General features: G+C 54.4%; 1 protein-coding gene across 4 annotated transcripts in view; it reads right to left on the bottom strand.

Annotated features, from left to right (window-relative positions):
• KIRREL1 (kirre like nephrin family adhesion molecule 1) overlaps positions 1 to 15,456 on the bottom strand; it is a 102,214-nt gene that overhangs the window by 8,858 nt on the left and 77,900 nt on the right. For 2 of the 4 annotated variants that reach the window (XM_069577104.1, XM_069577093.1), the window contains exons 2-8: positions 11,368 to 11,517; positions 9,440 to 9,589; positions 3,977 to 4,134; positions 2,050 to 2,200; positions 944 to 1,049; positions 636 to 784; positions 347 to 474 (exon numbers count right to left, since the gene is read on the bottom strand). In XM_069577104.1, the coding sequence (XP_069433205.1) occupies positions 347 to 474; positions 636 to 784; positions 944 to 1,049; positions 2,050 to 2,200; positions 3,977 to 4,134; positions 9,440 to 9,589; positions 11,368 to 11,517 (992 nt within the window). The remainder of the gene's footprint in view (positions 1 to 346; positions 475 to 635; positions 785 to 943; positions 1,050 to 2,049; positions 2,201 to 3,976; positions 4,135 to 9,439; positions 9,590 to 11,367; positions 11,518 to 15,456) is intronic. The other 2 variants (XM_069577113.1, XM_069577121.1) reach the window with 1 other exon arrangement.

Below are 15,456 nucleotides of genomic sequence, written 5' to 3'. Positions count from 1 at the left end.
AGCTGTAGAATTCAGCCTTCTCTAACGCATCACCCTGGCCACTCCACCCTCCTATGCAGCATTCACTGACCAGGTATCTTGCCAAAGCAGCAGCTCCAGTCCGGCCCCCTTTCCCCATCCCACCCACAGGTCACTGGCCCTCTCACTGCCACTGAAGCAGCCAGCTGTCTGCCAATGAAGGGTGGGGTTGACTGCAAGCACTGTCCTTCTCTTCCAAATCCAGAGAACTTGGAAATATCCCAGGTTCAACTTGAAAAAGAATGCTGTGCCCCCTGAGCCCCTCTCTTCCCAACCTGTGGCCAGGCTTCTACCGCCCAGGGTTCAGGAGAGGCGGAGAGCTTCTTACCATGTTTGAGTCCTTTTTGGTCCAGGTGAGGGTGAGGGGGGGATTCCCAACCCAGACACAGGTGAGGGTCACATCAGAGCCAATATCTGTGGTCGTGGGTTTAGGGTCAACTACAATCCGAGGGGCAACTGAGGTAGAAAGGGAGAAACAGATCATCAGGGTCCTGAGCTCATCGGGTAGGTGGGTGGGGGGGTGCAATTCCAATCCTCCTGCCTTGTCTCTCAGCCCCACAGAGCCTCCCCCACCCCAACCCAGGTCCCTTAAAGCCCTTGCCCCTGCAGCTACTCACAGTGGACATTGACTAGAGTGCTGACATTGGTGCTCCCCACTTTGTTGTGAACCTCACAGGACACGGGCTCCGTGAAGAAGGAATAATCGACATTGGTTTCATAGCGACTCTCATGGGCATCTTCAATCAGGAAGCCCCCCTTGGCCCACCTGGAGGAGGCAACACAGCAGGGTCAGGCCTTGGAGCCCTCTTGGAGCCCTCTCCCCGACATCCAGCGGCCTGTCTTCCCCAGTCCCCCACTCTGGACCTCAAGGGCCTCCCAGTATCCCTCCCCAGGGTATGCCCCCGCCCCGCCCCTCCCCTCCTACCTGTAGCCCAGGATCTCCGGGTTGGCCGTGGCCTGACACGTAAAGATGACACGCTCGCCCTCCTGCACCGTCTGGGGCTCAATAGACAGAGTCACCGTAGGAGGGTCTGCAAAGCAGAGGACGGCAGGTCAGGATCTTTTCTGTCCCTCAAATTTCTTCTCTCTCTCTAGCACATACACTGAGACCTCACCCGTGTGGTGATCTGGGAATTTGAGTTTGCAGTGTACCAGCTCCAGTAAATAAGCTTTCCTCACCTTTATTCCAGGAGCCTCTAGGGGCCGGCTAGGGTGAGGACCAAGGATGATACCAAAGGGACAAATTAGTCAGATGGTGTAGTGACCAACTGTGACCACTAGGCGTCAGTGTGGGTTCGCTAGGCTCACTAGCCAGGATGGGGGTGGGGCGTCTCTCCAGTTGCTGCCCACACTTCCACTCTTGGGCAGTGGGAATTTATTGAGCACTTACCCAGTAGCATACTCCATGTGAGATGCTCTTACACTATATCTCACTTAACGCTCACAACCCTGAGAAGCAGGTATAGGTCATCACAATCCCTTATCTGAAACCCCTGGAATGAGATGTGTTTCAGAATTTGGAATTTTTCAAATGCTAGAAAGGTTATGATGACCACAGACCATTTACTGTGTAAGACCCCCAGCAGAATCTGGGCAACATCCCATAGAAACACACATTAATAGTGAAATGTATGGCTATTCCTATTGAGTTATTAAATAAAAGACTACAAAGAGCTTCCGTTCGGGTTTTGCCACCCAATCACTTTTGGTTTGGAATTTCCGATAAGGAGCTGTAGGCCTGCGTTTTATTTTTTGCACATATTCAGAATTAGAAACTACGGCTCAGAGAGATTACGTCATTGCCCAAAGTCACACGGTCTAAACCCGGGAACTGCCTGGCTCACAGCTGATGCCTCTTGTGCCAGCTCTCAAAGCCTACGGTTCAAAGCAGGAACTCGAAGAGGTCAAAGGAACGGAGCATCTGTCCCGGGGCCCCTGGGGGATTCTTCTGTGCTTCCCAAAGGGTGCCACCCCCCAGGGTGCACGTTGACCCGCCCGGCCCCACCCTCCTCCCCCGGGGGCCCTACTCACGGTGCACGTTGAGCTCAATGGACGTCTCCTTGCCACTGGGGATGGCCTCGTTGACGCTGCGGCAGGTGAAGACACGCCCAATGTCCAGGTCTGTAGGGTTGATGAGCAGCTGGCTAACGGTGGTCTCTCTCTTCCCATCCTTCAGCAGTTCCTGGGGCGGGAGGATGAGGTGGGGAATAAGGGTGGGAGACACGGTCAAGCTAAAAGCCCCTTCCTCTGCTCTTGGAGTGACCCACACAGAGCTAGGTTTGCTGGAGGGGCATTTAACCTGAAGCTCTGCCCTTCCCCCAGCCCCTACCTCCTCCCCAACCCCAGTTTCCTCTATTATTAGCATGATGCACTAGTGTGATACATGTTACATCTGATACATAATACAAGTAATGACCCGACGTTGATACCCTATTCCTAACCGAGGCCACAGTTTACATTAGAGTTCACTCTGTGTGTTGTATAGTTTTCTCCATCGTTTTAAGTCTCGTTCCTGGAATTCCCTGAGTCCAACCCAAGCCCGTCCTTTCCTGGAAAGTCTTCCTTTGCTAATCCCAGCTCTCAGGACTCTCTCCAAGACCGAACGTGTGGCTCTCACAGGCAACCTGTCCGCCACACTGCTCTGGTCACATCCGCCTAACCTCTTAGGCACTGTGCTGTGCATGGCTCTCTCCTGCTAGACCATAAATTCCTTGAGGGCAGGGAAGGGACTCACAGGTTCAAAGCCTCATAATGGTTCCATGATACCCAACCTGAAGTCCCCAGACAAGATCATAGGACCCTTGGGCTGTTTTCCAAGGCTGTTTGCACACTGCCTAGGGGAAACCATAATATTAGGCAAAGTGGCAGCCCACAGTTTGACAGCAGTACAAGCATCTCACTAGGCCTGATGCGGTACTGGGGCAGCACCAGTCCAGGGCAGCAACACTGGCTTCCCCGGGCTGCTTCAAAGCTCCATCTTCAATAAATGTAAAAAAAGGAAGGGGCAGTAGATGACAAATGGCCATTGACCAATCGGCTTGTTTGGTTGCCGAAATATTTCAAAACATGTAACCATAGAGGGGAAAAATGACAGGGTTCTTGGTGGTAAGAAAGTTAAGCACCACCGGAGCCAAACTGCTTGTCAAATGGTGAACTGAAGGCCAGAGAGACGTGAATTGTCCGAGGTGACACAGAGTGTCGAGGGCAGAGCAAATCCAGGCAGTCCCTGGGGCCACACAGGTGGAAGGTCTCTTCCCTCAATGAGAAGTGTCTCCTGCAGCATCTAGCAAGTGGCTGGGTACACCTGTGCCTGTCCCCAGCTGGCAAGAGGAGCTCCAAAGAGGAGATCTGGGTTCTAACTCCAGCTGCACCTCAACTTCGCCGTGTGATCCTGGGCAAGTCATTTGATGTCCTTCTCGGCAACAGGTTACTCATCTATAAAACGTCTACATAATCTCTGCTTCCCCAAGCTCTTAGTTGTGCCGACTGGAAACATGCACCAACTAGAGGCTGGGGGAAGAGAGTCTGAGAGGCTCATTAGCAAAAGACTACATTCCAATCCAGACCCTGGGCAAGTCACCCAACCTCTCTAAACATCAGTTCACTCTTTCTGAGTTGGAAGTTAACAGCTAATTTATGAAACTCCTGTGAGGATTAAGAGAGACTGTCCATAGACCTTAGCATGCACAGTGCCTGCTACACTATAGGTGCTTAATTAATGTAGCTATTCCCATTATTATTCTTAGTCTCTGCTAACTACTGAATGGCCCTGAGAATTCTCTTGTCTAGACCTCAATTTGCCCAGCTATTTAATAAGAGGATTGGACCACATGACTTCTAAGGCCCCTTTCCACATCCCTAGACTGTCCCCCCTAGACTGTGGTCAGATTCATGTGGGAAAGGAAAGGTGACCTAGAGGGTGGCCTTCGAGGAGCTGGGGGAGCAGGCAGGGTCTCACCGTGCTGGCTACAGCACCCTCCTGCTGCGTCCCGTCCCGGAACCAGATGATGGTGGCGGCAGGCTTGGCGTTGAAAGCGCGGCATGTGAGGTTGTGGGGGGTGCCCGCCTGCAGCAGGATCACAGGACCGCCATCAATCCTGGTGTCCTCTGGGGGGACTGTGGGGAAGAGCAGAGCAGAGTCAGTGCAGGATGTGGCCAACAGTGCCCTGATGACCGAAAGCCCAGCCCTGGAGTCATCTCTCCTACCGCACATCCAGCCCTTGGTGGGGCAGTGCCATCCTTACGCCCTAACTCACCATCACTGAACCTGCTGCTCCTGTGGCCTGGGGGACCTGGCACAGAAAGCTGGCTACCTCCAGCGTAGCTGCTTAGATCCATTCCCTCCTGTCTGCTCCTCCACGCTGGCGCAGCTGGGTGAGTGGCTCTATCACAGCCACCTCCCAAACGGACTCCCTGCCTCCAGCCCCTGCTGGCCTCAACCCATCCATCATGGCTGGCAGGTTATTTTTTCTACAGACCAGCCAAGTTTGTACCACTTCCCTGTTCAACCACCTTCCATGTCTACCAGCTGCCACGGGCATGAGTTGCAAGCCTCTCGACCTGCAACCAGTGTTCCCCAGGTCAGGTCCTGCACTTCCCCACCTCCTCTTCTTGTTTCTGCTTCTTTCCCTCACAGCTTCTCTGTGTCCATCCTGTTCACATCCCAGCTGCTGCACAGGGCCTTCCATGCCACATTGCCCTCCTCAACCACCACCTCTTGTGCTTCCCAGCCAGTCACTCGAAGCTCCAAGCACCATCTATCAACAGCTTGTCTTTGGGTTACTTATGAGGGTTATCCATGTCCCCTCTCCAACAAAACCATTATCCCTGGAAAAGCAGGAACTCCATCACATTAATATCTATAGTCTCCGGTGCTTAGAACATGACCAAAGCAGGCTCTGGCTAAATGCCTAAGGAATCAAATCAGTCAGATGTCTGAAATATTAACAGGAAATAGTTCTCTGCCTATACCCACAGGCTTTGAAACACTCAGGTGAACCAGACTGCAAGTTCCCTGGGAGCAGGGGCTGCTCCTTTTTTCTCTTAAAGCCCTAAGATCTAGTGCAGAGGCTGGTTGATAACGCATCCTTAGGGCTACTAGCGGAATAAGTAGTTGATGGGATAAAGACGGAAGTGTTTTGATTATAATTTTGATATTTGGTCTACCTCATGTTCATCAGCCAGCAATGTGAAAGGGTTTCATTTGCTTTTTTGCCAGGAAGACCAGAGAAATGCAGAAGGTGCTTTCGAAGGGAGCCCTTGAGAGGAGACCCTGGGGTGCCCATGAAGGCCAGTCGTAGGCAGGGCTGTCCTGGAGTTTATGAGATGATGGTCTCCATTTTGGGGGTTTCCAGGGAGAGGAACCTCTTGCAGCCCATCCCAGCACTTTGCTCAACTGGCGCACGCGGAGTGGGAGGGTGGGGCCAGCCCAGGATCTAGAAGCAGGCTGCCCTGGTTTCCAGTCCTGGCGCCTTTATTCGTCTGTCAAGTGACCTCGGGTGAGGCTGTCAGGTCAGTTTATTCAACAGGGACATACGATGCCCATGCCCAGGGTCCTCGTGCAGGCTGGGCCAGGGCGGTAGAGGGGCCGTCACGTGTGACATGTGCAACGTGTCCATGTTAGTGCTCGGACAAGAGCCAGCAGCGCCTCCAGCTCCTGGCTGGCCAGTGATCTGCTTGCTGCATCCCGGGCTCTTCCTCTTTGCTCGCTAGTGTACATGGTTCCAATGGCAGAGGGACGCAGATTGGCAAATGGGGTGGGAAGGAGAGAAAGGGAGCTGCCACTCAGGCTCTCTTGGTCTGTGTGGGGGCCCTCTGAGGTCACACAGTGCTATCATATCCCAGGAGGACAGTCCTAGTTGGGCAGAAGAGGGGAAAGCTTCTTCTCCCATCAGCTTTCCCTTCCCTTGTAACACTGGTCCTCACCCTTTATTTAGGGAAAGACCGCCCACCTGCCACCTTCATCACTAGCCCATCTTAGTATCTGGGGAGGAGAAAATATGGCCATTGAGGTGTCTACTAAGCTTAGTTAGACGGCATGTGTCCAGGTGGTTCTTTCTTTTTTCTTTAATTTGGCTGTTGTTTTTCAGTCTGTATGTCATGTCTGACTCTTTGTGACCCCATGGACTGCAGCACACCAGGCTCCCCTGTCCTTCACTATCTCCTGGAGTTTGCTCCGGCTCATGTCCATTGACTGGGTGATGCCATTCACCTATCTGATCCTCTGCCACCCCCTTCTCCTTTGGCCTTCAGTCTTTTCCAGTGAGTGAGGCCTTAGTTGTGGCAGGCAGGATCTAGTTCCCTGACCAGGGATAGGACCCAGGGCCCCCTGCACTGGGAGTTTGGAGTCTTAGCCACTGAACCACCAGGGAAGTCCCCATGAGTGTGTTTGTGAGCACATTTTTAGGATTTGAAACTTATATTTGTATATCAATATTTACGTGGCTGAGGCCTCAGTTTCCCTGTTTGTAAAATTTCAAAAAGCATTGACATCTGTTACGTGACTGAGGCCTCAGTTTCCTTGTTTGTAAATTTTCAAAAAGCTTTGACATCTGTTCCCCAGAGTTCCTACTGGGAGAATGAAAGGAGAGATCAAGGGTGTGAAACTGACTGTAAATTGTAACATGATCGACAACATCTCCACCACTCACTGACTGCTCACCAGGTGTCAGCTCAAGCGCCTTGTGCATAGGATTTCATTGCATCCTCACCACAGAGTATATTTCATTAATCCTTTCATGGTAAATACCATTGACTGCCTCCTACCCCCCGTTTACAGACAAGGCGCTGAGGTCCAGACAGGTCAGGCCAGTGTGCTCAGAGCTCAGCGGCAGGGCTGGGACGAGGACTAGGACTGCCAACCCAGAGCTGTGCTCATCACCACTGCACTCGAGGTTATTGCTGTGAATAATGAGGGAGCCGTGGGTCTATATTATGTCTGTGTCTGTCTGCCAGGGAGTGGGAGGCAGCTGCTCAGGGTTCTGCAAGGCCATTCTGTGGCCTGGGCTGGTCTGGGGTGGGGGGTTGACCACCAAGAGGTATAGCTGCAGGAGAGGGGAGATGACAAGGCTGGCCATGTGCAGGGAGGCCAATTCCACACACCGAACACAGCACGCTCTCCACTCGGTCCTGCCCAGTCTCTGAGCCCTGAATGAACAAAAGCTGTGCACAGGCAGGTGAGCAGAGGAAGGTGCACAAACTGTCCTGCCTTCTCACTGCCTCCACGTGGCTGCAGGAGGGAGGGGGTGTGAGAGTTCCAGAGAGACGAGGAGGGGACAGAGTGAGGGGAAAGGAGTATACGGGTGCATCTTCCATCTCTTTCACTCTTGGGGCCTCAGCCACCTGAAACACCCAGATAGGCTACAGAGATCCACATCGTCAACACCCTCCAGATAAGCCAGCCAGCTCCCTGCTCGTGTACACCTACCTCCCTCATTGACTTGAAAGCATTTTAGACAAGACACTTCTCCACCAAGGGTTCCCATTGATATTCTCCTCTGCCAGGAAGCCTTCCTTGAATGAACCAAGTTGCAGGATGTCATTACTAAGTTCCTGTTATATATCTAGGGTCTTGGCTGGCCTTTACCCATCTTTCTCTATTTCTCCCTCTCTGTGCTGGGGCAGGAGAGGGAAGGAACAGTATCAGGACCCCCTCATTCAAATGGCAGTCTCCAGTCTGGAAGTAGCACCTTCCAGGACTTAAGCAGAGGCAGTTAGGGAGGAAAACAGAAGAGATGAGGCCTCGTAAGTATCTCGTGTTCCCTTGGAATGCCTGGTCCAGCATGGAGGCTCATACCCTCTCCAGTGAGGAGGGGAAGTTAATGCCTTAGCACTCCACGCCTACCCCTGGTGGTCAGCTAACTCCTGCCCCCTAACCTCCATCCTGCTCGATGCTACTTCTCCCCATGTGTCTTCACTAGAGAGGAAAAGTGAGTCATCTACCAGCCTGGAGTCCTGGTCCTTCAGGGCCTTTACATCCAGAGAAACAGACTGCCGGGTCCCTCTGGTGCTCACTTATTCTGACACCTCACATCTGCCCAGACCTTCACAGTTTACAACTCCCCACTCAGGGAGCAGCAAAGCGGCAGTTGCTAAGAAAAGGCCGGCATCATTATGCCATGTTACTGATGAGAAAACAGATGACCAGAGGTCATGACCTCTTCAGGGTCATGGTGCCAGAATGGCCCAGGTCTCCTGACTCCCAGCCCAGGCCTCTTCCCGCCATGCTCGGATGACTTGTTGCGTCCCCACCCTTCTCCCCCAGCTAAGAATCTTCCTTGTGTCCAGACTCACTTAGCTCAGCTCCCCGCTCCTTCCTCCCATCCCTCCTGGGGGGATCCCCCACTTCAACGATTTCGGGGTTGGGGAGAGAAAAGAGAGAGGGCAGGACAGATCAGATGGGAACAGAAAAGAGAAAGGGATGGAGCAGATGACAAAAGGGAAGGAAGAGGGTCACAGGCAGACAGAGCCAAGCGGGAGACCAGAGGAGCAGAGTCAGAGGCCCAGGCAGAGCACCAGAGCTTGAGGGAGACAGAGAGATGGATGGAGCTGGGGGTGCCGCCAGGAAGGGGAAGCGGAGTGGGGGGTGGGGGGTGAGGGCGTGTCGGAGCTGGCCTCATTCCCTACTGGGTCCTGCGTGCGTGCAGGAGAGGATCCCCTCATTATGCAAATTGCCCCGGGTGTTCCCACAGAGGGACATCTGCTCTGTGCCCTGTGGGCGGCAGCCAGCAGGCTTCAGAGACAAGCCACGCTCCAGCGGCTCCTGCAGACTCAGCCAGGACCCCTGCCCCACCCCCTCCCCGTTTCTCAGCCCTCAAGGCCTGATCCTTCCAGTTCTGCTCCCCAGTCCCCTGAGGAGGCCTGGAGGTGAAGTGGAGAAGGTTGGGTGAGTGCTGAGGGCAGGAACAGAGGCCGAGAAGGGAAGAGGGGCTGAGTGGAGGGAAAGGAGCGAAGGGAGCAGTTTCTGGGGCAGCTGCGAGGGAGAGGAAGGGAGAAGCTTCCAACAAGCCCATCTGCCAGGAGAGGCCTGGTCTCCATTGCCCCGCCATGCCCCCACTCTGGCAGGGGCAGTTTATGTCCTGAAGGCGGAGCCCAGTCCCCGGGAGGCCTGGGCACAGGCGGGGGCAGAGAGGATACCAGAGCTCACATAGCCCACGTGTCCAGAATGGGTGCCCACGTGCCCACTTTTTTTTCTTCTATCTGAACTTGGCTTTGGAAGGAGTTTAAAGGATTGAGGGAGGGAGCAAGGGAGATAGTCAGGACAGTACATGAGGCCAGGATCAGAGACAGAGAAGCTGGGAAATGCAAGAGGATGTTGGGGAACTGGGGGACAGCCAGGACACCAACAAAAAGAGACAGGAGGAGGTGGCAGGGCAGTGGCGGGTGGGGGCGGTGGTGCATGCAGGATGTTTGGGGTTATTACTGAGCACGGTGAGTTTTGCTCGCCGGGAGCGCAGGGCGGCCTCCGTGGCCTGGCACTCGTAAGAGGCATCATCAGAGAGCTCGGCGTCTGTGATCTCCAGGTTGTACTGCCCGGCCTCTGCAGAGCCCACGACGCGGTACCGTGGCCAGGCTGCAGGAAGAGAAAGGGCTAGCCTAGGTGAGCCCAGCCCAAGCCTGGGGCTCGCCTGGATCGCCCTGCCCCGAAGGGTGCATCCTCTCCCCACATCAGGGCCCAGGGATCCCACTGGGAGCCAGCATCCCTCCCTCCACCCTCTCCTGGGGCCCAGGGGGCCCTTGACGGGGATGAGGTCCCCGTGCAGACACTGCGATGTCACAGCCTCCTCCGCTGAGGCGGGGAGTCACAAAGCAGGAGATGGGGGAGAGCAGAAGGGGGAGCTTTGCAGGAGCAGATGAAATCTCCGAAGCTGTTTGCAGACAAATGTCTCTCATAATAATAGGAAAGAAAAGGCGAAAAAAAAAAAGGCAGACAGCAGGGAGAAAAGGAGAGGAAGAGGGGAGGGTGTGTGGGAGCTAGGAAATATAGGCCATTGCAGCTCAGACATGAGCTCACTGGGGCCAGAGGGAAGCCCAAGGCGGGCGAAGGTCTCACCCTCACTCACCAAGGGAGGGATGCAAGAAGCAGGGTCCTGCCTGCGCCCCAAGGAGCCCCTCACCTGCAGGAGCCTCGCCCGGCTGTGGCAGGCGCACCTCTGTGCTTCTCCAGTCCAGCCTTCTTCTCCCTCCTGCCTCCAGGCTCTTGTCCACCCCTCACATTCTGTCGGCTCTCGTGGTCCCTACCCTCAGCTCCCTCCCACTGCCTCCCTCTGTTCAGAGGCTATCGATTCTTCTCACTCCATATCTATTGATCTCTCTCTCCCAGTTTCTTTCTTTCCATCATCAATAGATCCGCCAGCCCCTCTCCTTCCTTCATTGAGATTGCTCCATACAGACAAATTTCTCTTACCTGCTCTAATGCACAGAACCTGCAGCAAATAGTCTCAAGCCCTGGATAACAATAAGAATAAAAAAATGCATAATCCCTCCCCATGCTTTTACCATTACACTGCTTGACAGCGAGCAGTGCGTTTTCACATATTCTCTCATTTGGTTCAAAACTCACAAACTCTTTTATAAAGCTGGCAGACCTGCAGCTACTATGCCTATTTTACACAGTGGTAAACTAAGGCCCAGAGAGGTGAAGTGGCTTTCCTGAGGTTACCTAGCTGGAAGGCAGCAGAGGCGCGTTCTGACTCCCCATCCACTCTGCCAGGTGGCCTTTCCAGAAGTATCTCTACTTGCTTTGGAATAAAGGAGGGTTCCCCCTGTCCCCACCTTGACACATTATGTTTGTTTCCGAAGTGGCTCCATAGTGCTTGTTAAATGAATAAATAAGCGCTTAGGCTGAAATTAAAATGAATCTGTGGCCACAGAACAGACACTGCCTGGGCAGGGGGCAAGAGAGACGCTGGAGCAAAGCCAAGCTGGCAGGAAGCACTTGCAGGGCCTAGAAACTGCTATGTCCTCTGTTGGCTCTTGCAGGGGGCTCTGGAGCCTCCCAGCCCCTCCTGCTTGGCCTGGCTGCCTGCAGCTCCTCTCGTGGTATCTGTCTGTCTAAAGCTGTCCTACGTAAATGTCTTTTGGTTTCCATTGATTCCTTGGGCTTCCCGTTGGCCCGTTGTGAGCCAGTCTGCAACCCAGGAGGAAAGGCAGAGCTGTGGAGCTTGGACAGCAGTAGAGAGCGATCTCAGGGCAGGCAGAGAGACCGACTCACACAGACGTGGGAGAGGGCAGGAGAGCCCAGAGAAGGAACGTGGCGGGGAACGAAAGGATGTTGAGTCCAGTACTCTTTGTTGGTGAGGGGAGGGAGGCCAAGATGGAGTAGGCTAGGCGCTGGGCTGCCCCACTCACCTTTGAGGCCCTGCCCCATGCCCAGTGCCAGCCCATCCTTGGTCCACTGCACGATCCCCGAGTAGTTGAGCAGCACGCAGGGGAGCACGGCCCGCTGTCCGGCCACCACGGTCTGGTCGGCTGGCTCCTGGCTGAAGCGGGTCTGGGTCCCTGTCAAAGCCAAAGTTGGCACAGGGTCAGGAGGTGAGTGAGGAGAGGGCTGCACAAGAAGCCGTGCCTCCCAGGCTTCCGCTCCCACCCTGCAGTGGCCCGAGAGAGAGCCGCAGGCCAGGAAGCTGGACCCTCTGGTCCCCACCCCATGTCAGCCCCAAACCCTTCCCTCCAAGAAGCCATGTGCCGGCCCTAGATTCTTCCTTCCCTCCACGACCGATGGGACTGGGTTTCAGAAGCTGAGGCGCTCAGCAAGCATAGAAAGTGGTGCAGTGTTATGTAAAGGCCTCAGAGACCAGGCTAGTCCAAGCCTCTCCTTGTTCAGACGAGGACACTGAGGAGGGAGGAGAGTCACTTTCCCAAGGGCACTCAGCGAGGTAAGGACAGAGCAGGACGCAAACCTGAGCCTAAGCCTGGGCTCCTCCTCAACCACCTCGACCAGGGCTCCCCCGTCCCCACACCCACATCACTGGGTGACGAATCCAGAGCACACGCCGCTGCTGATACCATGGTTGCCCGCAATCCCTGAGATGAATATCCTACCATATCCCCGCTTGGATCTGTGTACATGAGCCAATGTAAGGGGACACGCGTATGCAACTACGCCAGCCGCAATTCCCCCTTGGACGCACCCAGCGAGTACACACAGCACATCCTGTGGGATAGTCACATCCACCTGTATGTGTATAAATAAGCTTCCTGGGTGGCTGGTGGCAGATCCCAGACAAAGGAGCTCTGAACCCACTTCCTGTATGCTTGTCCGGTCCCCTGTGTTCACCCCTTACCCCCGAGCTCTGGAGGCATGAGTGCATACACACGATGGACACACCAGCACACGCCCAGCCTCCCGCCCCGTGGGAGCTGACAGGGCCACGTGACTTCGTTCCACTCTCCCTCTGGCTGCCGGAGCTACACATGGCTGCCCGGCTGGCAGCTCGGCCGGGAGCATTTGATTAGAGAACTGCAGAGTAATTGCCTTTAACTGCGGAGCCTAAATGGAGCAGGGAATTGGATTTCGGGTTTCTTCTCCCCTCTGCGCCCCCCCCCCACTGCTCCCACCCACCCACTCCAGCCACCGCTGGTCGGCAGTCCTGGGCACTGCGCTGTGACTGTCAGCTTCCCGCGCTGGGCCCCAGGAGACGGAAGGGCTGCGGGACAGCCCAGCGAGAGGTCTGGGGCTTCCCACACACGTCCCCGATCTGTCACACTCGGTAACCCAAATCAGTGTTCCCCCGGAGCTCTGGGGACTCCTCCCCCTCTTTCCCTCCCCAGCTTCCAAGTCTTTTAGAGACCACAGTCTTCAGATTCAACTCTTTCCTAACCCAGCTTTCCAAAATCTCTCTGATCCTCCATCACTCCTACTGAGTATGCAAAAGAATGGTCCCACGCCCATTCCAAGACCTCCCTGTTATTCACCAGGAACAGGACTCTCATCTTCTCATCCCTCCCTTCTCCTTTTTGCTCCTCCAGCTCCATTTCTCACCTTTCCAAAACTGCCTCACCTTCCTGCTTCTTCCAGGAAGTCCTCCTAGATTGATCTTTCAGTTCCCTGGGCAAACACAGCTTGTCCCACCTTTCAGCCCTGCTGTCACAGCTCTAGCCATGGAATTTTCTCTCCCAAGCTATCAGAGTCTAAGGCCATGCTTTTGTTTGTGGGTAGAGAGCGGCTGTGGGTGGCAGTCTTTGCCCTCCTACCTGTTCCATTAGAATGGGAACCTCTCCGCAAGGCCGAGGCCCACACTGTCTCTTCTCTCTGAATCTCCCTGGACATTTGGCATCCACATCGGTTGTTGCATATCAAGGAGACCAAGTGAGAAAGGGGCAGAGCTAGGAGTGGACTGATGGCCAGCATATGATTTATTATGACCGGGCAGCCTCTCTTGGTTAAGTGTGTAAATCCAGTTTTCTGGGTCTGCAGGGTGTCAGGAAGTTAGAAACAGCAGCTCCCCAACTCTCTTGATCTGACATCCCATCTATATCTTCTAAGGGGAAAGGAAAAGGCTCAACCATATCTCCTGGGATTAGGGTGGCAGGTGCTGATATCCTGGGGGAGAGGTGGGTCAGGTGAGCAGCCCATATTATTAATTCAGGCATTGCCCTCATTATTATTCAAATTTATTCATATCATTGCGCATTTCTCTAGTGCAGCTACAGGCTGCAAATTCTCCACACTCACGTTTCTCCTTCCCATGGCCCCTGGAGCCCAAGTCAAGGGCTCGCCTGTGCACCCTGGCTTAGAGATGGGCTTTATATTCACAGCTTTCCTGCATGGGGCCTGGACACCCTAGTCTCCTGTTGAACTCCCCTGGGGACAGTGAGAAGCTGGTTCCTTGTCCACTGGTAGGTCAAGGAGGCAGCAAGATGGAGGCGGGAGGCCCTGGGAGTGTGAGAGATGGGTGGGTGTCTCGCCAGAGGGAGTGGTGTGACCTTGGCCTTGTCACTGCCCCTTCCCGGCCTCCTCCGTGTGCTCACCTATACAGTGACAAGTCTGGACCAAGGACTGCAAAGTCCCTTTGAAGAGTAGAGGTGTCGGAAACACTTAGGTTTGTGTAGCACCTCTGCCACGCACTTCCTACCAGTGTGACTGTGGCCAAGTTATTCTGAGCCTCATTCTCTTTACTGGTGTACTGGGGAACAATGACACCTACCTCGGACTGCTGGAGAGTTAAATGGGAAGAGGTGGATGATTTGCCTGGTACCTTCCCTGGCGTGTGCTCTCTGAATGGTAGCTATGAGCTTATTTATCCTGGGCAGTTAGATAATCAGAGGGACGGATGGAAACCTGAGCTGTGACATGACAAAGACGACATCTGTCATTCTGGGGTTTTGAAATACAGTTCCCTCTTGGCATAGGCTTGGTTGAAGCAATTTAGTCTGGAGGCAGGGGGATGGAAATAATGACTCCCAAGAGAGTCGAGAGGAAGAGAAACAAAGGGTCTCAGGAGTTTAACTCAGTGGAAAGGTCCTGTGGATCCTGAGCCTGCAAAAGTGACAGGCAGTGTTGGCTGACCCCCACACAGCCTCTGCAGCCAAGACAGTATCTAAGCCACAGTCCAGATGCCCGTGGGTTGTCCTGACCTGGATCACGATTAGGAGAAAGCCCTAAGCCTGCTGTGCCATGGCCAAGGCCCACTCACTCTTCTTTGCACACCCCAGGCTTCTGTCCTTGTCTCCACATCCTTATACAGGCCTTTCCTGGGCAGAACACTGCTCCCTCCCCTTCCCTTGGAATTCGAATAATCACCTCCCCTGTGAAGTCCTCCCTGCTTGCCCAAATGGCCTCAGAGCCCTCTGTACCCACTCCCCACCTCTGCTAGTGGGCGAGTCCATGCTGCACTACCCACGCCTGCCCTGCCCAGGGAGAACTCCTTGCGTCTGGACTGTGTCACTCAGAGCATCTGCCCCATCACCCAGCACAGGGCCTGACTGCCAGGCACACAAAGGTGTTGTGAATAAGTCTGTTGATTGATGGAGTGAGAATGAGCAAATGCCTGAATAAACAGTCCTGCCCGTGCAACCCCATCAGGGAAGGAGGCAGATACCCCATTCTCCTGGTCAGGCTCATAGACTGCGGCAAAGGCAGACAGGGCAGGAGAGTGGGAGGGCAGGACAGGGTTCTCCCTGCAGGCAGAGAAGTAACAGTGCAGGGGGCAGGCCTGGGGGGCTCCCTGAAGCAGGGAATGTGGGGCAGAGCTGGGAAGGGAAGGGGAACAGAACTCTGGAAGGTTCTGGTGCAATGATGGGGGTGAGTGAAGAGGGGATATGGGACTGCTGAGAAAAAAGCCTAGAAAGTGAGCAGAGAGATAAAGGCATCAACAGGCACAATAGGAAGGGGAGAGGTCGCTTTACAACCGAAAAGGAGGTACTTGGGTATATGTCAAGAAGGCACCAGGAACTGGTACCAGCGGCCTCACAAGCATACACACAAATCAGAGAACA

This window comes from Ovis canadensis, chromosome 1 (assembly GCF_042477335.2).
Source record: "Ovis canadensis isolate MfBH-ARS-UI-01 breed Bighorn chromosome 1, ARS-UI_OviCan_v2, whole genome shotgun sequence".
Taxonomy (NCBI): domain Eukaryota; kingdom Metazoa; phylum Chordata; class Mammalia; order Artiodactyla; family Bovidae; genus Ovis; species Ovis canadensis.
The sequence above is the reverse complement of the archived record's forward strand: the minus strand, read 5'-3'. Positions and strand labels throughout refer to the sequence as shown.